Genomic DNA, 24,733 nt, shown 5'->3' on the forward strand with positions numbered 1-24,733 from the left:
GTCTTTATTTTAAAGTCTATTTTGTCTGATATGAGAATTGCTACTCCAGCTTTCCTCTGATTTCCATTTGCATGGAATATCTTTTTCCATCCCCTCACTTTCAGTCTGTATGTGTCCCTAGGTCTAAAGTGGGTCTCTTGTAGACAGCATATGTATGGGTCCTGTTTTTGTATCCATTCAGCAAACCTGTGTCTTTGGTTGGAGCATTTAATCCATTCACATTTGAGGTAATTATTGATATGTATGCTCTTATGACCATTTTCTTAATTGTTTTGGGTTTGTTTTTGTAGGCCCTTTTCTTCTCTTGTGTTTCTCACTTAGAGTAGTTCCTTTAGCATTTTTTTGTAGAGCTGTTTTGGTGGTGCTGAATTCTCTTAGCTTTCACTTATCTATAAAGCTTTTGATTTCTCCATCAAATCTGAATGTGATCCTTGCTGGGTAGAGTAATCTTGGCTGTAGGTTCTTCCCTTTCATCACTTTAAATATGTCATGCCACCTCCTTCTGGCTTGTAGAGTTTCTCCCGAGAAATCCGCTAACCTTATGGGAGTTCCCTTGTATGTTATTTGTCATTTTTCCGTTGCTGCTTTCAATAATTTTCTTTGTCTTTAATTTTTGCCAATTTGATTACTATGTGCCTCCGTGTGTTTCTCCTGGGTTTATCCTGTATTGGACTCTCTGCACTTCCTGGACTTGGATGGCTATTTCCTTTCCCATGTTAGGGAAGTTTTCAACTCTAATCTCTTCAAATATTTTCTCTGTTCCTTTCTCTCTCTCTTCTCCTTCTGGGACCCCTTGTATTGTTCATCTCTGTTTGTTTGTTCTTTAATTCTTCTAGGTCTTTGTTAAACATTTCTTGCATCCTCTCGATCTTTGCCTCCATTCTTTTTCCGATGTCCTGGATCATCTTCACTATCATTATTCTGAATTTTTTTTTTGGAAGGTTGCCTATCTCCACTTCATTTAGATGTTTTTCTTGGGTTTTATCAAGTTCCTTCCTCTGGTACTTAGCCCTCTGCCTTTTCATCTTGTCTATCTTTCTGTGAATGTGGTTTTTGTTCCATGGGTTGCCGGATTCTAGTTCTTCTTGCTCTCTTCTCTGCCCTCTGGTGGATGAGGCTATCTAAGAGGTTTGTGCAAGTTTCCTGATGGAAGGGACTGGTGTTGGGTAGAGCTGCATGCTGCTCTGGTGGGCAGAGCTCAGTAAAACTTTAATCTGCTTGTCTGCTGATGGGTGGGGCTGGGTTACCTCCCTGTTGGTGGTTTGGCCTGAGGCAACCCAACACTGGAGCTTATCCTGGCTCTTTGGTGGAGCTAATGGCAGATCTGGGAGGGCTCACTCCAAGGAGTATTTCCCAGAACTTCTGCTGCCAGTGTCCTTGTCCTCATGGTGAGACACAGCCACCCCCCGCCTCTGCAGGAGACCATCCAACACTAGCAGGTAGGTCTGGCTCAGTCTCCTATGGGGTCACTGCTCCTTCCCCTGGGTCCTGATGTGCACACTAGTCTGTGTGTGCCCTCCAAGAGTGGAGTCTCTGTTTCCCCCTGTCCTGTCGAAGTCCTGCAATCAAATCCTGCTAGCCTTCAAAGTCTGGTTCTCTAGGAATTCCTCCTCCTGTTGCCGGACCCCCCAGGTTGGGAAGCCTGACGTGGGCCTCAGAACCTTCACTCCAGTTGGTGGACTTCTGTGGTATATATGTTCTCCAGTTTGTGAGTCACCCACCCAGCAGTTATGGGATTTGATTTTATTGTGATTGCGCCCCTCCTACCATCTCATTGTGGCTTCTCCTTTGTCTTTGGATGTGGGATATCTTTTCTGATGAGTTCCAGTGTCTTCCTTTCGATGATTGTTCAGCAGTTAGTTGTGATTCCAGTGCTCTTGCAAGAGGGAGTGAGAGCATGTCCTTCTACTCTGCCATCTCGAACCAATCTCCCTTCCTATGTTTTCTTCTAGGAGTTTTACAGTATCCAGTCTTACATTTAGGTCTTTAATCCATTTTGGGTTTATTTTTGTGTATGGTGTTAGAGAATGTTCTAATTTCATTATTTTACATGTAACTATCCAGTTTTCCCAGCACCACTTTTTGAAGAGACTGTCTTTTTTCCATTGTATATTCTTGCTTCCTTTGTCATAGATTAGTTGACCATAGGTGTGTGGGTTTACCGCTGGGCTTTCTATCCTTTTCCATTGATCTATATTTCTCTTTTTGTGCCAGTACCTTACTGTCTTGATTACTGTAGCTTTGTAGTCTAGTCTGAAGTCAGGGAGCCTGATTCTGCAAGCTCCATTTTTCTTTCTCAATATTGCTTTGGCTAATCGGGATCTTTTGTGTTTCCACACAAATTGTAAAATTTTTTGTTCTAATTCTGTGAAAAATACCATTGATAATTTGATAGGGATTGCATTGAATCTGTAGATTGTCTTGGGTAGTATAGTCATTTTGACAATATTGACTCTTCCAATCCAAGAACCCACTATATCTTTCTATCTGTTTGTATTATCTTTGATTTCTTTCATCAGTATCTTATAGTTTTGAGAGTACAGGTCTTTTGCCTCGTTAGGTAGGTTTATCCCTAAGTATTTTATCCCTCATAATTTAGCATATTGCTTGGATGAGACAGGATGTAACTAAATAAACATTAATAATATGACTTCACCTATCTTCGTGTGGGAGAAGAGACAGGAAAAGAACTTAGTTTTATTGAGTCCTTGCTATGTGCCCAACAAAGTTAGGGATTTTTACCCAGGTTCTTCATTTATTCTTCAGGATACTATAAGATAGCTATTACTGACTCATTTCACAGATAAATAAGCTCAAAGAGACTAAACAATTTGCTTAAGACTAGCTGTTACTAGTGGCAAAATTAGGACTCAAACCAAAGTAGACTCTCTAGCATAATGTTCTCAAGGTCCATCAACGTTGTCTCAAGTGGTAAGATTTCCTTCTTTTTATGGCCAGATAATATTCCATACCACATTTTCTTTGTCCATTCATCCATCCTTGGACACTTATGTTATTTCCATATACTGGCAATTATAAATAATGCTTCAATGAACATGCAGGTGCATATATCTTTTTAAGTTAGTGTTTTTGTTTTCTTTAGATAAATACGTAGGGGTGGAATAGTTGGATCATATGGTAGTTCTATTTTTAATATTTTGGGGAACCTCCATACTGTTTTCCATAGTAGCTGTATAAATTTACATTCCCACCAACAGTGCACAAGGGTTCCCTTTTCTTCACATCCTCATCAACACTTATCTCTTGTCTTTTTGATAATAGCCATTCCAACAGGTGGTTTTGAGTTGTATTTCTCTGATGATTACTGATGTTGGGCACCCTTTTATGTACCCATTTCATGTATGTCTTCTTTGGAAAAATGTCTAATCAGGTCCTTGGCCCATTTTTAAATTGTTTTGTGGTTGTTTTTTTGTTTTTTTGTTTTTGTTTTGTTATTGAGTAGTATGAGTTCTTTATATATGTAGATATTAACCCCTTATCAGATATATGATTTGTAAATATTTTCTCCCATTCTCTAGGTTGCCTTTTCATTTTGTTGATGGTTTCCTTTGCTGTGCAGAAGCTTTTTAGCTTGATGTAGTCCCACATGTTTATTTTTGCTTTTGTTGCCTTTGCTTTTGGTGTCAAATAAAAACAAATTGCTGCAAAGACTGACATCAGGGAGCTTATCACCTGTTTTCTTCTAGGAATTTTATGGTTTCAGGGCTTATATTCAAGTTTTTAATCCATTTGGAGTTAATTTTTTGTATGGTGTTAGATAGTGGTCCAGTATCAATCTTTCACAGGTGGCTGTCCAATTTTCCCAACACCATTTATTGATGAGACTGTCCTTTTCCCACTGTATATTCTTGGCTCTTTTGTCATAAATTGACTGTATATGTGTGAGTTTATTTCTAGGGATTTCTATTTTGTTCCATTGATCTATGTGTCTGTTTTTATGTCAGTACCGTACTGTTTTGATTACTGCAGCTTTGCAATATAGTTTGGAATCAGGGAGTGTGATGCTTCCAACTTTGGTCTTCTTTCTTAAGACTGCTTTGGCTTTTTGGGGTCTTTTGCAGTTCCATACACATTTCAGGATGGTTTGTTCTATTTCTGTGAAAAATGTCATTGGAATTTTGATAGAGATTGCTTTGAATCTGTAGATTGCTTGGGTATTATGGAACTTTTCTTCTCTTCATTTTTTTCTTTCATTTGAGGAGTTTTCTGCTCAGCTCCTTTTCTCATCACCCTCAATTCCTTCACTGTGGGTATCTCCTAAAAGCTCTTTTCTTCTCATAAGTCAGTTAACTTATGTGTGCTCATGGAGTCACTACAGAAGATGCCCACGTTTGTGTTTTCAAAACTCTTTATCATCATCTATTCCCTCCAACTCAAGACCCAAATTAAAAATTTTAACTGTTTATAGGACATCTTCACTCAGATATGTCATTGTCCTCTCAAATGCAAAGTCAGAACTCCTAGAAAAAGAAAGACCTCAAAGAAAAACCACCTCAGTATATCTACTGTGGTCAAAGAAAATACCATAATTTTTAATCACCTAGTCTAGAAAACTTGAGACCATATCAGTTCCTTCTTTTCCTTCATTTGCGACACTAGATCAATATAATCTCTCTTTTCCTGATAAATATTTATTAGACTTTTCCCTTTCTTTCCACTCCTCCTGCCAACAGGGCTTCCTTTGACACTTGTCTTGTTAATTCCACTCCTCTCATTTATCTGCAATTTATTTTCCTTTTATAAGATTCTTTATTCTCAGGCTAATTTTCCTAGAACTATACTCTCATCACAACACTCCCCTAGTAAAGATACTAAAGAGGCTCTCTAGGACATGATTTGAAATTGAATTCAACATTATGAATTGCCTCGAATTAGTCTGCACCCTTTGTTTTTTACCTTCCTCACTCAAGGTATTTTCCACTTTCTTTCATGACTCCATGAGCCATAGATAATATGTTAATATTCAGCTCCATTCCATTATTAGTGTGATTTCTTTCATCTGAAGGGTCTATCTTAGTTCTCTGGCAATATAAATTCTTAATGCTCTCTGTCCTCCAGGAAGTTTTCTCCTGATGCTCAAGATAGCATTGATTTTTTCCCATCTCTGAATTATTATTATGCCTATCAATAATACAAATAATTATCTTTGAAAAATTTATCATGTGTTTGCTCTGATTTAACCTCCCTTGGTTTTATGTGTACCCTCCACTCCTCCTTCCCCAACCAGTTTAATTACAAGCATCTTAAAGGCTGAGATTATCCTTTGCTCTATTTGCATCTATCATAGCAATGAAACATAGTAAAGTACTCAGAATGTAATTGTGAATCGATTAATTTAATTAATGTTTAACATGAAATCTTATCTCCCACTCCCATAGAATGTTTAACAGGATTGCTCCAAAATGAAAAAACCAATATGACAGGCATACCTTGGAGATGTGGGTTCAGTTTCAAAGCACCGCAATAAAATGAATACTGCAATAAAGTGAGTCACACAACCTTTTTGCTTTCCCAGTGGGTATAAAAGTTATTTTTACACTATACTGTAGTCTATTAAGTGTGCAATAGCATTATGTCTAAAAAAAAAAACTGTGCATACCTTAATTAAAAAATACTTTATTTCTCAAAAAATGCTAACCATCATCAGAGCTTTCAACAAATCATAATCCTTTTGCTGGTGGAGGGTTTGAAATATTGCAAGAATTACTAAAATGTGACATAGAGACATGAAGTGAGCAAATGCTGTTAGAAAAATGGCACTGATAAACCTGTTTGACCAAGGGTTGCTACAAACCTTCAATTTGTAAATTGAAGCACAATAAAGTGAGGCATAATAAAATGAGGTATGCCTTTAATTGGATAGCTGGGTGGTATCAAATTAAATCAAGAAAATAAAAATTTAATTTTTAGGAACTAATGCTAAAACTATTATAATGGAACATTTATATTCACCTATAGTTTGGATCCAGGATCTTCACACGAAACACATACATTCCGGAATGGTCCAAGGGCCAAACTAAATGGTTATGGTTAGACTTGTTGATAATCTCATATGGTTGATTTAAGTCTCCTGGTTTTCCAATAGCATAAGAAAAACAGTGCTTATAGTTCTGAGTAGAAAACAAAGACAAAAACCTTAAGGTCATTAGCTGACTTTAATATACAAAATTATATACTCATATATTTATTTTGGAAAATTATTTAGAGATATAATAGCTATTCCTATCTCTTCTATCATTTTAGTGTAGTATAGAATTTTTAGAGGCTACCCTGGGTTAAAGTTTGATAAAAAGTGAAGCTAAGTGAAAGAAAATGCTGTGTTTATTTATTTGCAAACAATAATACATTAGGGTGTTGAGAATCTGTAAGCATTTAATTTCCCTAAATCGAAAACCACAAAATCCTTCAAGGATGCTTAATTTGGAACAGACACTATTTTGATCATAAGGTATGGATACAGTAGTCAAATCTTCCCCTAAGACTTTTATTTATCCCCATTACCAATACTGTCTCTCTGTGGGTCTCATTTATTTACCTCCTGTTCCCTTTTTAAAAAGCATAAACATTATTTATTTTTAAAGTCACTTTATTAAAGCTAAGGTAATAAAATAAAATCCTAAAATAATACATGGCATTTCTTCTGGATTCTTGTAGGTCCTGTATGCTTTCACACCCTACTTAAAGACTTGCTTGTCTCTCTGTCATGTATTCTCAGTGAGGCTGAATTCTTTCTATAGCTTTTGAGTGAGTAACTCCCATTTATTCAAGTGGCATTTATTTCTTGTTCTTTCCTTCATAGTCTCCCTACATTCTGACATTTTTCAATATGCAGATATTGTATTCTTTCTTAACTCTACTTGGTTTTGGAGATAATCAGAACAGTTCATATAGTTCCCTTATTTGGCTATGTGATCTGGTATACATAGAAGTCCCTTCTATAGCTCTCTCATTTTACCTTTATTTATATATACTCCAGTATTTACCCTCCTGTTTGAGAATTGTTTCTGAAGGTGAATATTGCCTTCACACTGAAAATTCCTCTACTTTCCTTCTTAACAGGTCATTTTCTTTTACATAGGCGAATCATTCCATAATTATATTTTAATTATAAGTCCCATCCCTAAAACTCTTAACGATTTTTTACAATTTCATGAAATGTTACTGTATGTCTTGATAAACTGCAAAATAATTCTTCTATCTCTCTCCTTTATCACATTTACTATTATTTCTTCCCTTTGTCTACCTTTCTACTACTGCACTCTCTGGCACATTTATAAAGCAATATGTTAGGTGTAGATTAATGAAAAACAAGTAAGAGACTCATCATTATTATATTTTTCTTTTGAACATCAAAACACTCATTTCTGCCTTTATTTGTATGTAAGTACTTGTTTATTTTTGAGATATAATTGACCTCTAACATTATATTAATTTCAGGTGTACAATGTAATAATTCAATATTTGTATATAGTGCGAAATGATAACCACAATATGTCTAGTTAACATCTATCACCATACATAGTTACAATTTTTTTCTTATGATGGAACTTCTAAGATCTGCTCTCTTAGAAACTTTCAAATATACAATACAGTATTATTAACTACAGTCACCATGCTGTACATTGCACGCTGATGACATTTATTTTATAACTGTAAGTTTGTACCTTTTGACCACCTTCACCCATATCACCCCCTACTTGTGGCAACCAATCTTTTTTTTTTTTTTTTTTTTTTTTCAGTACGTGGGCCGCTCACTGCTGTGGCCTCTCCCGTTGCGGAGCACAGGCTCGGACGCGCAGGCTCAGCGGCCATGGCTCACGGGTCTAGCATGTGGGATCTTCCCGGACCGGGGCACGAACCCGCGTCCCCTAGGCGGACTCTCAACCACTGCGCTACCAGGGAAGCCCCCAATCATTTTTTGATGTACCCTAACTTGAAAACATGATATGTCTTATTACTATTTTTTTTGTTGTTGGTTGAGTTTCTTGTAGGCCAACACGGGCCTGGGAACTTCTTGTTCTACCAAGTGAGTTAATACATGAAACAATGAACTTAATTGAAAGAATATGTGGCACATACTAAATACTTGTAGGAACTGGACACATATCCTCACAGCAATGTATTGCTGATAAGGACACATTCATATTCTATCATTACAGGTATTTTTGGGGTATAAACACCTGGGAATATTTATATTGTTTCCAACTTTCTACCTAGTTATTTCCTAATGTGAAAGATGATTCCCACTGATTGTTGCTCCTATTTTTGTGTCATGCCTGATATTTCCTATTGTAGTAACAGACTTTTTTTTTTCCAATTATTGTGTTTTTCCCTTTTCTTTTTAAGTTGAAAGCCCACTTGATCAAGCTATATAGCCTCTAAGAAAATACATCAGCCCTGGCCTCATGAATTCCAATTCTTTCTTTTTTTTTTAACATCTTTATTGGAGTATAATTGCTTTATAATGGTGTGTTAGTTTCTGCTTTATAACAAAGTGAATCAGCTATACATATACATATATCCCCATATCTCCTCCCTCTTGTGTCTCCCTCCCACCCTCCCTATCCTAACCCTCTAGATGGTCACAAAGCACCGAGCTGATCTCCCTGTGCTATGTGGCTGCTTCCCACTAGCTATCTATTTTACATTTGGTAATGTATATATGTCCATGCCACTCTCTCACTTAGTCCCATCTTACCCTTCCCCCTCCTCATGTTCTCAAGTCCATTCTTTATGTCTGTATCTTTATTCCTGTCCTGCCCCTACGTTTTTCAGAACTTTTTTTTTTTTAGATTCCATATATATGTGTTAGCATACGGTGTTTGTTTTTCTATTTACAATAGCCAGGACATGGAAGCAACCTAAATGTCCATTGACAGATGAATGGATAAAGAAGATGTGGCACATATATACAATGGAATACTACTTAGCCATAAAAAGAAACGAAATTGAGTTATTTGTAGTGAGGTGGATGGACCTAGAGTCTGTCATACAGAGTGAAGTAAGTCAGAAAGAGAAATACAATTCATCTTTTTTTTTTTTTTTTTTTTTTTTTCCGCGGCATGTGGGATCCTCCCAGACCGGGGCGCGAACCCGGTTCCCCCGCATCGGCAGGCGGACGCGCAACCACTGCGCCACCAGGGAAGCCCACAATTCATCTTTAGCCAAGGACTTCTCAGATTACTATGTCAGTCATGTCCAGAAACTCAACTCACATCCTGAGTTATAAGTATGTAGCCAGCCATTCATAACCCACATTCTCCCTTTCCTTCTCAAACTCCAACATTAACTTGGAAGAACTTGTGAAAATGCCACTTTTGTTTATGAGTCCTTCAGATTTTCTCTTGAGAATTTACAGTCTCTAGAGCTACTTCACAGATTTTTATGCAAGTGTCATTCATCCTTGTAGAAACAGGACTATGTAGCAATCAGTGCAGCTCCAAGAGTTGGAAGGCTATTTCATCTCACGTATATGTTTCAGGAAGAGAGCACCTCTGATTGCCATGTTGAATAAATATACAGTGACACTCTTCAGTAAGCATAGCCTTACTCACTAGGACATAAATAGTCTTTGCAGGTACCTGCCTTCTACTATATTCAGACTCCAGACTGAATCCACCCTTTTAGTGGTGAGCTTTTTGTCTCTCATATGGTAGAACTGAACACTTAGGGCCTGGTGTGGGCACTCCAGAATCTTTATAGAATATAAGCCACTACTTCAATGTTTCTTAAATGTGGTCCCCAGATCAGCATCACCTGGGAACTTCTTAGAAATGCAAATTCGGGGGCTTAGCCCCAGATCTGATGAATCAGAAACTTTGGAGGTAGGACCCAGAGATCTGTTTTAGCAAGTCCTCTAGGTGATTCTGATGTCACCTCGAGGTGATTCTAAAATTTGAGAACTACTGCACTGTATCATACCGATTGAGGCAATCTCCATGACTGTTAATTATCAGGTAGCTCATTCCTTCCTAGGACTGTTATTTTGTCATATCTTATAACATTTGGGTGCCCTTTGTGAGATTCTGAGTAAGAGGGTCACTTACATTTACCCTCAACCCCAGATTCTTGGATATCCTTCAACAAGAAGTTAGAAGGGTAAGTTTTGTTTTTAACGGGTTCCATTACTAGTTTACTTCCTTATGATTTTTAAAAGAGCAGAATAATACTCTTTGTAATAGGTGGGTGACCTATAATTAATGAATTAGTTCCACAAATATTTATTGAGCACCCGTAATGGGTTATATGCTGGGAATACACCAGTGAACAAAACAAACAAAATTCCCTCCCCTTATGGAGCCTACATTTTAGTTGGGGAGCCAGATAATAAATAGGATAAATAAATAGACTATATAATGTGTCAGAGAGTTATAAATGCTAATGACATTAAAGAAAATAGGGAAGGGAGATAGCAACTGTCACGGGGTGATGTTTAACTTTTTCGGTAGAGTGGCCGGGGAAGTCTTCATTGACGAGTTGATTTTCAAGTAAAGACCTGAAGAAAGGCATTAGCTAGTCATGATGGGGGTGCGGTGGAGATGGGGTGCAGGGAGTCCTGCTGGCTTTGTCATAACTCTAAGTGACATGGGAACCATCGCATGGTTTTGAGCAGAAGAGTGGCACGTTCTGATTTATGTCTTAGTAGGATCAGTCTTTGTGCTGTGTTGTGGATAGATTCATGGTGGGCAAGCCTGAAGCAGGGAAACCATTTAGGATGCTATGGTTATAACCCAGATGGTTGGTGATGGTGGCTTGAAACAGTGTGGTGGCAGTTGGAGTGGCACAGGGTGACCAAATTCAGAATATACTTTGAAGAAAGAGCCAACAAGATTTGCTGAAAGACCAAATGTGGAGCTTAAGATGACATTTAGCTTTTATCCTGAGCAAACTGGGAGGATGGAATTTTTATTAACTGAGGTGGGAAAGAATGTTGGGGGAGTATGTCTGGAGGGTGGATATCAGAAACTCAGTTTCAGACATGTTAAGTTTGAAGCATCATCAGTTTTCAGTTTGTTGGAATATTCCCATCAGTAAACATGTGGTTATTTTTCTCAATTATTAAAAAATAAAAAAGACCCTTTCTTCAACCCATTGCTCTCCAGCCACTACACTATTTCTCTCCTTACTGCAAAACTCCTCTGCAGAGATGTCTATTCTTGATGCTTTGAGTTCTTTTTTTCCATACTAATTAAACCCACTTCAGTAAGGTTTTGTCTCTCACTATCCTATGAAAACTGATCCTGTCAAGGTTACCTGTTACCTCCATGCTGCTGAAGTAAATGATCAAGTTTCAATCCTCATCATAGTTGACCTATCTTAGTAGTGAATTTAACACACTTGATCCCTCCCTCCTTCTGGTGAGACTTGCCTTACATGAGGTCCAAAACATCATACTTGCCTGGATCTTCTCTTGCTTCTTGGATTATTCCTTTTTCACATCCTTTGCCTCTCATTTCCCCCATCTCTAAATACTGAAATGACCCAAGATTTAGTCCTTTTCTTTTTATACCTATATCAGGGGTTCATAACCTCATAGTGAGTGTGTATAAATATATACAAATAGATTTAAAAATATATATAAAGTTGTATTTTATTTTTATATGGGCCCCTTTGGCAATCTGGTGAAGCCTATGGACTACTATGGGCCCCTCTCAGAATAATGTTTTTAAAAATAATAACATAAAATAGGTTGCATTACAAGGGAAACTAGTTATAAGGAATTTTAGTTGTCAAAACATTCAAAATAATATGGCAACATGTTGCACATTTTAAAATATGTGCTTCTTTAAATAAAATTGGATAGAAGGGTCTTGCCCCAGGCCTAATAACTACCATAATTTTCTTCATAAAGTAGAAAGCAAGTTCATTAGATAAGAACAAGGATGGGGGAAGAGGAGAAAGCATTCAATAACTATTTATGAGAGGGGAAGAGATAATGAGGTAAAGAAATATTTGTTGGGAAGTATTATGGGACCTTTTTAATCATGAGATGAAAGTGAAACAAGTCAGTATGAGTATGTTTTTCTCTGGCCACAGTCAGGTGCTAAGGTGGACAGTTGAACTTAACTAAGGTTGTGATTTAGCTATACAAACATAAAGAAGTGGGGGGTGGCAAAAGAATTGAGGGTCATATTAATAGAAAGGTATGACTATTGACTGTGGAATTTAAGCTGGATAAAGAGGGAAAAGAGAACCGGGGGTGGGGTGAGGGTGGTAGGATCAATGAATTGAAGGTTATGTTGAGCTGGAAGAATTGTTCAAAGGATTGTTGGAGTAAAGCTCCTAGAATTATGTTACTAGGAAGATAAGGAGTGGTGGATGGAAAATGGATGGTTTGGAGTTGGGAATACAGAGGGAGATACATATCGTTTGTATATATCTCTATCTTGACATGTATAGGTTCTGACGTAGAAGCAAAATAACATTCTTATTGTAGGGTTTACATTTTACAGGCTTAAGTACCTTATATGTCACACTTTATTCATGAGATATGATTTGATTTGCCAAATAACAAATTAATTTCAATTTAAGAAAATTCACTTGAAAACAGTATAGGATTGATAACTGACATTCAGAAATGATCTTTTAGTTACACAAGATTGAAACTTCAGGCATTCTTTAGAAAGACTCAGTCTCAATGCTTTAACATGTTTGTCAGATATTTAATAATCTGCAAACAGATTTTCAGAAGAGAAAATTAAAACAAAATTGTTAGTAATGCAGGGGCAACAGAAGATCAAATAGAATTAAGATGAAGCATTTTGGAAATCATAATATAATCCAATAGAAAAATTGGATTTGATTTACAAAATCAAATTTAAACCCAAAGTGTTTCCATTAAGCACTTAATACTAAAATGCCAAGTTAGTTATTATAAATAAACAATTTGCAAGGTAATATTTTTCTTACCTCAGGTCCCCAGGCTTCTTCTAACGGGAGGCGCTTGTTAAGCTCAGTCATTGACTTCCATGTCTGAGCTTCGTGCAAACAACCACTCTGTCAAAAGGTTTTATATATTTAGAAAGATTTTATATATATATATTTTGTATATAAATTTATTTCTAAGTATTTAATATAGTTTAGTGCTGTTGAAAAGTATATATCTAATTTTTAAATTATTTAAATGTTTGCTGATATACAGAAAAACAATGGACTTTTGTATATTGACTTTATACAGAGAGAACTTCTTAAACTCACTTATTAACTTTGTTTCAGATGAACAATCATGTTATCTGTGAATATGAGTTTTATTTCTTCCTTTCAAATCCTTATACTTTTAATTTATTTGTATTGTTTATTGTTTACCTTATTACAGACATTAGGAACAATGTTGTATAGAAATGGTTAGAACATGCCTCCTTGTTTCATTCCTGATTTCAGAGGGAAGGCTTTCACATTTTCACCATTAAGTATGATGCTTTATACAGGTTTTTTGTATCGACGTTTTATTAGGTTAAGGAAGTTACCATTTATTTATAATTTTCTAAGATTTATTTAAAAAATAATGTTATGTATGCATGATAAATTTTTAGTCAGATGACTTTTCATCAACTGTTGTAATATTCTTATGCCTTTTCTTCTTTATACTGTTAATATAGTGGATTACTTTGATTTTCAAATGATAGCCCCAGCCCTTAATTTATGAAATAAAGAAAACTTGGCCTGGATGGATTATTATTATTTTATTTATTTGTTTTTATTTTTGGCTGTGTTGGGTCTTCGTTGCTGTGTGCGGGCTTTCTCTAGTTGCGGCGAGTGGGGGCTACTCTTCCTTGCATTGCGCGGACTTTTTGTCGTGGCTTCTCTTGTTGCAGAGCACGGGCTCTAGGCACGCGGGCTTCAGTAGTTGTGGCTCGTGGGCTCTAGAGCGCAGGCTCAGTAGTTGTGGCGCATAGGCTTAGCTGCTCCGCGACATGTGGGATCTTCCCGGGCCAGGGCTCGAACCTGTGACCCTGCATTGGCAGGAGGATTCTTAACCACTGGGCCACCAGGGAAGCCCTGGATTATTTTTTAATAAGTTGCTGTATTTGATTTGCTAGAATTTTGTTCAGGTGTTTTGTATCTATGGTTATGAGTCAGATTGGCTCATCATTCTCTTCTCTTAAGGTCTTCATCAGGTCCTCCTGGATTCACAAAATGAGTTGAAAGTGTTTCCTCCCACCCTTATACTCTGGAAGAGTTTTTATAAGGCTGAAGTAAATTTTTTCTTAAATATTTGGTAGACTTCATCAGGAAAGCCATCTGAGATTAGAGTTTTCTATTTTTTGGAGGGGGGAATACAAGAAATTTTGGTGTATTTTTCAAGACATTTGTCCATTTTATTCACTTGTTCATTGCCAAATTTGTTGATATAAATTTGTTTATAATAACCTCTATTATTTGGATTATAAAATGGTGATATTTCAATTCTATTTTTTCATTTGTCAACTGGAATAATTTTATAAAGAGATGCTTCCCCTCATCTACTGTTTGGTTGTCCACTGGTAGAGTTCATTTGAAGAAAATAGGATAAATATTTGTTTATCTTTATTTACCAGTTTTCAAAATAAGGAATTGGCCAGTAGAAACCTCTTGATGTTGATTTCTGATTACTTTTATTTATTTATTTTTAATTAATTTAGTTTATTTTTGGCTGTGTTTGGTCTTTGTTGCTACGTGCAGGCTTTCTCGAGTTGTGGCGAGTGGGGGCTATTCTTCGTTGCGGTGCGTGGGCTTCTCATTGCGGTGGCTTCTCTTGTTGTGGAGCATGGGCTCTAGGCATGCAGGCTCAGTAGCTGTGGCTCGCGGGCTCTAGAACGCAGGCTCAGTAGTTGTGGCACACAGGCTTAGTTGCAGCATGTGGGATTTTCCCGGACCAGGGCTTGAACCCATGTCCCTTGCTTTGGCAGGCGGATTCTTAACCACTGTGCCACCAGGAAAGCCCGATTTCTGATTAGTTTTAAATGACTCTAGCAGTCCTTGATTCTTCCTTGCTATTGGGTATGCCGAACTAGTCTAGGCTCATCTTGTACATTTCTTCCTTCAGGCGTGGAATCAGCAATTTATCTAAGAATGCCTAGTACCTTTACTGGGAAACGGTATTTCAAAACAACAATCTGGCTACTAAGGATACTTTCAGCTACTGATTAGTTATGTTTCTAAGATTTTAACGGTCAGAATAGGAAAATTTTATCTATCTCTCTATTTGATTAATAAATTTATATCCAGAGCAATATCCAATACCTCATGAGTTCATATTGAGTCCTATTCGAATTCAAGATTTTTGTCTAACTTCTTCTATCTTAACATATGTATCTTCTTGCTTTTACAACAAAACACTTGGTGAGGAATGGTAGTATTAGAAAATGTCATTATTACACATTTGTTTTATCTCACATTATACACCTCAAAACTTTAGAGAAACAATACAAATATTATCACCAGTGTCATGATGACTGAAAACACTTATACTTTTCCCTTGTATATGCTCTTCACATTCTCCTATCATATTTTATAATTGTACTAGATCTACATTGTCAGAGAATATACCCATTATATATTACATTCTAACCCATTTAACCCTCATTTTGTTTTAGTCCTGTAAGTAACTATATACTATATTATAATGCTTCCTCCTAGTCCTTATGTTGATATCTCTTTAGTATTTTTGATTTTCTGAAGCTTCTTACTTAGTAAATTACTCAGGAAGGGCTCCTGGGAACAATATTATCAGAGCTTTCTACATACTGATAGCAGTTTGTGCCATTTACAGTGTAATCAGTTTTGCTGGATGTAAAATCCTTGGCTTGTATTTATTTTCCTTTAGTATCTTAAATATTTGACTCTACTTTCTCCAGGCATACAACACTGCTACAAAATGTCTGATGATAATTTAATTTTCCTTATAAATTTCTTGCTTTTTTGCCTATAGGCCCACATGGGTTGGCTATTCTGATTTGATGTTCTGAAGTATATGGTATGCTCTTTCAATAAGAAGTTTGAAATTTTTTTTGGGGGGTGGTGGTTGTGTTTTGTTGAATTATTAGTATTTGTTTTGTTCCTTTGCCTTGGTTCTCTTTTTCAGGAATTCCATTTATTCTTTGCCTATCCTCAATATTTGTCACTTTCTCTCCAATCATTTTTATTTCTTCCTTCATTTCTTTCTTACTTAAAATTTTTTCCTCTTTTAATTTCATGTATCTTGTAAGACATTATCTGCCGTTCACTTTCATTTTTTAAAATGCTATTTCTATTATATTCAGAATTTTAGGTTTGGGAATTATTTTTTTTCAGTAACTTAAAAATATTTTTCTTCAAAGACTTCTGGTTTTTATTATTTCTATTGAGAAATCAGCTTTAAATCTTATAGTTACTTTTTTGAAGGTAAGTTATCTTTTTTGCTCTGAATACTTTAAAGATTTTTCTCTCTCTCTCTCTTTTTTTTTTTTTTGCGGTACGCCGCCCTCTCACTGTTGTGACCTCTCCTGTTGCGGAGCACAGGCACCAGACGCGCAGGCTCAGCGGCCATGGCTCACGGGCCTAGCCGCTCCGCGGCATGTGGGATCTTCCCGGACCGGGGCACGAACCCGTGTCCCCCGCATCGGCAGGCGGACTCTCAACCACTGCGCCACCAGGGAAGCCCTTTCTCTTTGTTTTTGATTTTGGAAATTTTACTGTGATGTTTTTGGATGCAGATTACTTTTTCTGTGCCTTGATGTCTTTCACCAGTTTTGGAAAATGTTGCTTCTGACCAACACTCTGTCTTCTCTTTTTTTAGGACTCCAGTTCTTAGAGCTTAGCTTTGAATCTCCTTTATGTTCTTTTTCTATATTTTAAATCAGTTTATCTCTCTATGTGTAATTCTGGATATTTCCCTCTGACCTCTCTTCTAGATGGCTAATTCTCTTTTCAGTCATCACTCCCAATAGTTGAGTTCATACTTCCAGTTATTGCAATTTTAATTTTTTTTCTAAAAGTGATTAGTAGCTCATATATAGGCATGGATAAGGCAGAGAGATTAATGTTTAAATTTGCTTAACACTAAACAAGAACAATACCGGGGAAAGTGACATATAGGCATTGGGAAGACAATAGCTGAAGGACTGAACTGTGGAGCTCAAGTTAGATAGGAAATGAAGAGAAGAAAAATGGGATAAGCAGAGGGTTTCTCTAGATATCTAGAGATATCTAGATTGTGTGAGAAAAGGGGGCAGAGGAGTAGTGGGAAAGAGAGAGCTAAAGGGTTCAGAGACTGAAATGTTTGCATTTAAATGTAGTTTTAATAGGAGGAGCTATATTGGTCAGCTTTGCTGCAATAATAACTCCAACCCTCAGGGGTTTTACACATTAAATTTTAATTCTTGATCACACATAAGCCAATGCAGATGTCCCTGTTTAAATGGCTCCTATGGATGACTCTCCTCAAAAAAGTAGATTAAAAACTCAGACTTTTAAAATCCAGTGGCTTCTTGAAGTCCCTTATCCCCTTCATCCAGTTCACATCTACTCCATCTTTAATCATTGCTGTAATATATTGACATGTGAAGGAAGATGGGAAGCATGGAGGTGCGTGTGAAGTTCTTAAGTACTTCATCCTGGACACATATAACTTCTGCTCAAACTCCAGTGATAAGAATCAGTCACATGGTCCGACTTAGTGGTGAATGAGGCAGGAATGTGTGATGGGATGGATTTGTTGGGTCACATAATTGCAGTAATATGGAGGGGAGTAGCAGGTGGAATTCAGGTCTCTTTTTTGTCACCTGCGTAGGTTCTACTTCTTGGAGAATTAAGGTCTCTGGTGGATGAGAAAGTTACTTTGGAAGGAGTCATCCTTGGTTTTGTATGAGATCTCTGACAAATCTCAGGAATCAATGCTGGTAACTTCTAGAGAGGCTGCATCATGATGGGAGGCCCCCAAGGGCAAAAAGCCCCACGTAGAAGGGATGGGAGTGAAGTGTGGTGATTTGGAGTAGGAAGGCCTTTCTGCTGTGGCCTGCAAAGTGAACAGGAAGAATAAAGGGGATTCACTGTGGAGGCTGAGAATGACCAGTCATGGAGGATGAAGGAAAACCAGGAGAGTGTGGGGACAGTGAAGCCACGGTCAGTGGGTCAAATGCTGCAAAGAAGTCAAAGTGAGATGAAGCCTAGAGTGTGTCCATTTGATTTAGCACAAATGTGATGAATGTCTGAGAGTGAAATGCAGGCCCATAAATAATCAAACACTAAATACAATGTGGAGAGAAAATAAAATATTAATCAATAATTGCATCATCCTACTATAAACATTATCTTTTCTGACCCCTTTAAGTCCGTTCTATAGGACAGTGATTTCTTTTTTTATAAATGAATTTTCATAGTCATAGAATTCAATATAGAGGTCATATTTTTTTCCTACCTACAGCTGACTGGTTCTGTTTTCCTTAGATAATTTATATATAGATTTAAAATGGAAAGATTTGTCTAATTGCATGCTAAATTCTATTTAAATCCAAAATGTCATACCTTCTTCATAGTGTTGTTAAAGCTATAGTCGTGCCTGCCATGTATTTCCCACACTATGAAATTTACTTCAACATCTTCAACATAGCCACTGTCATTGTATCTGAAAGAGACAGCGAACACAAAAATAATAGTTTAGTGCAGAAGGGCTAAAAGCTCCAGCTCTCAAGACAGATGTGCTTAGGTTTAAATCCTGTCTTTATCACTTAGCTTTGTGACCCTGGGGAAGTTACGTAAACTCTTGAAGCCTCAACTTTCTTATCTGCAAAATAATAACACTACTTACAGTATAGGTTTCCTTCAGCTCTCAAAATAAATCTCATAGTAACGAAGCAGAAAATTTTCACTTTTTTAACAGTTGGAACCATAAGTTCTCTTCAGTTTGATAGGAACCGTGTATTGATAAGATGAGTAGGTGAGGCCATGCTGTCATGGCTGGTAGCAGGGAGAAAGATGGAAGGAAGCGATGAATGGAGGAAGGGCAAAGCAAGGATTCCTTGGTGTTACTTAATCAGCAAATACTCTTTGGGTGCCTATTATGTATCAGAGAATTAAAGCACAGAACTACTATGATTAGAACTGAGAGGTACAGATCTCTCTGGAGGAACCAGCTGGAAGATGTGGCTAAGTGTTAGAGGGTCAGCAGCATCAGTAAGAGTTGAGGTGGGGTTGAGAAGCAGAAATAGTCATAAGCTCCCTGGAGCTATAGTCATGCACAACCCCTGCTCAGAGAATGCATGATGACTTCCACCAACAGCAGACACCAGCAGACAGTCCAACATGGACAGGGTGCCCACTCCCCTGATGTCAGGACTGGAGACATAAGCCCCACTGAGCTTACAGTATTTACCCCAAACTCAGTAAGTTTGAAAAGAGATGTATTACTTCCAATTGTTATGATGTTTTCTGCTACCATATGAAAATAGGGCCTTGAGAAAAAAGCTAAAGTCAGTTACTGATAAAGTCATACCTTTGAATACCAGAGCTTGACTATTTTAAAAATGGTTACATGCCTTCCTTCTCCATCAGTTATTGCCCATTTTTCTGAATGAAATTGTCCCCCACACCCCTTGGATGGAAATTTCACTTAGGACCTTGGTCTCAGGCAGGTTGCCTCAGTGTCTGATATATTTTCTTGCTTCACATCTCTGTCTATTCATAAAAAACAGCAGATGCTTCACAGTGTCCCCTTACTCACTGCCCAGATCTCTGCCTGACTTTGCAGTCATTCTGTCTAGCTTTGCAGGTCAACTATAACTCACTACCATCCACCCGTGGTCATAAAAAACAGTTTTTGTTCCTTTCTCACAAATTGAGAAGAAAACATTTTTAAGTGTCAGAAAGTGTTATCTGAGAAGTTATTTTGTTTCTATCTTTAATTAGTTTTTAGAAATCATAGAGATGAACTCAGGTGTGGTTAAGTGGGGATTGGTGCAGTGGTTCTTCACTTCTTTCTTGGCATGTGATGGGGGTTATAGAGAACTCTAAATTGTAATGAGAGCTCTGGACCCTCCCCACAGGAAAATGCACACGTGTGTGGGCATGCACACAATTTTCTATACAGTTTCAGAGATCTGGTCAAAGCTCTAATTCTAGGAGCTTTGGAAGGTGCATCATGTTTGACCACATCTTCTGAACGCCATCAGATTCTTGAATTAATAAAAACTAGTTGCAAAGCCCTACGTTTTATTTAAATAAAAAAGATCTTAACTGAACTCTGAGCAGGCATCTTTTGACAATCACAAAAACAATAAGCTACAGTGTCATCTAGTGGCAATAAGGATAAATTGCATGACTCATACTTTCTGGGTTTATAATGATCTTTGATGTTCTACGTATTTCACTGAGAATATGGGACCAAAATACTTGCCTGTGTAAGCATGGCTTATTTTCATTAAACTTCATTAATGTGAGATATAACACTAATTAAACCTGAGAGATTCATGAATGTTACTACATTTTGTAACTTCTCCCTACAATTTGTAACTTCTCTGCTATTGCAGTTCCACTTTGGGAATTGGGAAGGAGAGACCTCCCTGTTGATCCATTAGACACGTATGTTTTCAATCCTGTGTGGTCACTCTAGATAGCCCATTGTATTAACCTTGTCTTTTACTTTCTGTAATGTGATGCTTTAAGATCTAGGGCCTTGCTTACCTTGGAGGGATGCCCCTCCCAGGGTTAACTCCTAGAGATAGTAAACAGCTCTCCTAGGAACACCTTTCATATGCAAACCAACCAATCCAGAGCCCATACCCCCAGCCACCTCCTTTATGGGTTGTCACACTGGGCCACTATCTACCTGCCCTAATCACCCCAAGATCAGGTACTAGACAACAAGACAGTACTTACACCCAGAGCCCACTGAAATTACTCAAAATAGCCAATCTTAAACCTGCTTACCCTGTCTCATCCATTCCTTCCCACAGAAAACACAATAAAGACTCTTACCTCTGTTTTCCCCTCACTTCCTCTGTCTCCTGACAGACCCTGGTGCTTCCTTCTGAGGCCCTACATGGTGTGCTGTGCCTCCTGTTTCTTGGGATTGGTATTTACAATACATACCTTCCTTCATGACAGTCATTTTCACGTCTGTGTGTCTTACCATATCTGACTAAAACAAATCTTGAGTAGCCCTAAAGCACCCCTAATACCTGTTACTGAACTTCCTGCATCACAGTAGAGCAATTATGTCCCACTGTTTCCTCTGGGTTGCTTCTGTAGCACCAAATTCTGGTTTAGGATGGGTTGTCATGGGAATTAAGAAAGCAAAGAGGCAGTTGGGATGACATATTCCCAGGTGGATCATACTCCCAGGACTTGCTTTATTCTTATTAATGTTTGATAGTGAATCTATTATTGTTTTATCTGTACAATTCTGCCCAACCTTGTTCCTGAGCCATTCTCCACAAAGGTAAGGCATTTATTATAATTTAGAGACCTAGTCCACACACTAATTTCCTAGTGACTACCCATGTCTGCCTGTTTTCTCAAGGCTTAATTAATTAGCACCCAAATTTGCCTCTGATAAATACCTAATTGAACACCGGGTTATCAACTATGTATTGCTATAGTTCAGTTGAATTGAACACTGAGCCTTATCGATCTGACTGTCCCTCCGTAGTTAACCTCAACTATTCAATCGATTATCCTAGAAGAATTGGAGGCAACAAGCTTTATCAAGTGATTCCTTGTTGCAGAGATACAAAAAGTTACCCCTAGGGAAAAGTACTGCCACAATAGTCCAAAGTAGTGCTGCGCCAAAAGTCCACTTTCTGACCCCAACATCTTCCATCTTTCACATCCTTTCACCTGCCTCTTGACCTCATAGGGTACTTCCAGTCCTCTGTTTCCTGTCTGCTTTCCTGCTACACAGAAGTTCCTTTCTAGCTGCTCTTCCTTCCCCAGTCAGCCCAATCTCATGGTTGATCATCTGACCTGCTCTCTCACTAGCATCCTGGATGCACTCAATTGTTCCTCCCCTTGCATGTAATATCTAACCTAAACATTGGATGGTACCTATGACTTCTTCATCTGTGCATGTGCTACTTCAGACATTCAGTGTGTGTGAGGATTGGACCCACTCATGGTATCTTACCTCAGTTGTGCCTTTGATGTTGTCCAGTAATCTTTTTACTGGCCCTTAGCCAGCCCCTTCTCATATTACCCTAGGTGACCTTTGACATTCTCCTCAAAGACCCTCCTCAACCCCTCACTTCTCTCAGTTTACAGGTGGCCCTCCTTCCTACTTCATGTAAGTAAATCGAGGCTATCAGACATGACCTTTCTCAACTCCTACATTCCTATTTCCAAACCAGTCACTTTCTGCATTTATTTTTACTCCTTCCCTCCAAGTCTCATAGGATGAATTGTCCTTTCAACTTTGCCACGTGGGTATTTGATTCTACTTCCCCAGTTTTCTTCATGGACCTTGCGCCTGTAGTTTAGGCACTTATTTTTTTTAAATTAGGAAATATTTCATATATGCAGAAGAACACAGAGAATAATGTGAAAATTATTACTTATCATTTCCATCCTGGTTTTATACTTTACTTATATGTAAATGTATCCACAAATCATATATAGTATTGATTTATGGGTTTGAAAATATACATACACGATATTATACTGTGAATATCTTTTGGTGATTTTTTTTTCCACTCAATATTAAGTTTTGAGATAAAGCCATACAAATTTCCAGTCTCTTGATCTCTGTTTTCCTCATCAGCAGGTCCTTCCTCGTCTCTCTTCCTTCCCTATCCAACCTGAACTTCATGGCTGATCATTTGATTCCCCCTTACAAGCATCCTAGTTCATTCATTTTAACTGCTATTTGGCATTCCATTGTCTAACTACACAGGGTATTCATCCAAATGTTCACTGTATTTTACCTTACATATATTTCACCACAATTTTTAAAAATCTGTACTTAAAAGATACCATAAATAAACATTGCAACCACCTGTCTTTTTTACTTTGTTTATGGTGTCTTCCACTGCAGATTTAAAAAAATTGAAGTATAGTCGATTTACAATACAGTAAGTCCCCTGCATAAGAACCTGTTCCATTCTGAGAGTGAGTTCGTAAGTCCAATTTGTTTGTAAGTCCAACAAAGTTGGCCTAGGTACCCAACTAACACAACTGGCTATATAGTACTGTACTGTAATAGGTTTATAATACTTTTCACACAAATAATACATAAAAGCAAAGAAACACAAAAAATAAGAAAACATTTTTAATCTTACAGTAAAGTACCTTGAAAAGTACAGTAGTACCAGCTACATCACTGCTGGTTTTACACTTGCTTCTGGAATCCTGGGCTTGAAATAAAGATACTGTACTACGGTGTTCTACACAGTACTGCACAGTAAAGTACACAAAAGTACAGCCACTTGTAGAGGATGCACACACATGACAAAGTACACCAGACATGTGAACTAACTTACATGATTGGACATGCGAACGCACGTTCGCATCTTTGAAAGTTCGTAACTTGAAGGTTCGTATGTAGGGGACTTACTGTATTATATTAGTTTCAGGTGTACAACATAATTGCTGGATCATATGGTAGTTCTACTTTTAGTTTTTTGAGGAACCTCCGTAGTGTTTTCCGTAGTGGATGCACCAATTTACATTCCACCAACAGTGTACAAAACTTCTCTTCTCTCCACATCCTCACCAACATTTATCATTTGTAGATTTTTTGATGATAGCCATTCTGACAGGTGTGAGGTAATATTTCAATATTTTTAGAGATTATTTAACTAACTATTAATCTAAATAATCTTATAGATTAATCTATGATTTTATAGATTATTTAAATAACTCCTTTTAAAGTTATTACAAAGTAATTGCTATACTCCCTGTGCTGTACAATATATCCTTGTTGCTTATTTATTTTATACATAGTAGTTTGTGTCTCTTAATCCCATACCCCTATCTTGCCTCTCCCCTTTTCCCCCTCCACTGAAAAACACAAGTTTTTGTTTTCTATATCTGTGAGTGTCTCTGTTTTGTTATATACATTTGTTTCTTTTATTTTTTAGATTCTACATATAAGTGGTAACATACAGTATTTGCCTTTCTCTCTCTGCCTTATTTCACTAGTAATAATATTTTCTGGGTCCATCCATGTTGTTGCAAATGACAATTTCATTCTTTCTGATGGCTAAGTAATATTCCAGTGTGTGTGTGTGTGTGTGTGTGTGTGTGTGTGTATACCACTTCTTCATTATCATTTGTTAATGGACACTTAGGTTGCTTCCATATCTTGGCTATTATAAATAATGCTGCTATAAACATTGGGATGCATGTATCTTTTCAAATCAGTGTTTTCATTTTCTTTGGATATATATCCACCAGTGGAATTGCTGGATCATATGGTAGTCTATTTTTAGATTTTTGAGGAAACTCTGTATTGTTTTCCATAGTGGATGCACCAATTTACATTCCACCAGCAGTGTACAAATGTTCCCTTCTCTCCACATCCTCACCAACATTTATTATTGTAGACTTTCTGATGGTAGCCATTCTGACAGGTGTGAGGTGATATTTCATTGTGGCTTTGATTTGCATTTCTCTAATAATTAGCAATGTTGAGCATATTTTCATGTGCCTGTTTACCATCTGTATGTCTTTGGAAAAATGTCTATTTGGGTCTTCTGCCCATTTTTTAACGTGGTTTGTTTTTTGGATATTGAGTTGTATGAATTGTTTATATATTTTGGATACT

General features: G+C 37.3%; 1 protein-coding gene across 1 annotated transcript in view; it reads right to left on the minus strand.

Moving 5' to 3' along the window:
- The window catches only part of CATSPERE (catsper channel auxiliary subunit epsilon), a 239,544-nt gene that overhangs the window by 13,213 nt on the left and 201,598 nt on the right, over positions 1 to 24,733 (minus strand). The window contains exons 17-19 of the mRNA XM_024133633.1: positions 18,505 to 18,604; positions 12,931 to 13,017; positions 5,974 to 6,131 (exon numbers count right to left, since the gene is read on the minus strand). Coding sequence (XP_023989401.1) covers positions 5,974 to 6,131; positions 12,931 to 13,017; positions 18,505 to 18,604 — 345 coding nt within the window. The remainder of the gene's footprint in view (positions 1 to 5,973; positions 6,132 to 12,930; positions 13,018 to 18,504; positions 18,605 to 24,733) is intronic.

Source organism: Physeter macrocephalus, chromosome 4 (genome assembly GCF_002837175.3).
Source record: "Physeter macrocephalus isolate SW-GA chromosome 4, ASM283717v5, whole genome shotgun sequence".
Lineage (NCBI taxonomy): Eukaryota > Metazoa > Chordata > Mammalia > Artiodactyla > Physeteridae > Physeter > Physeter macrocephalus.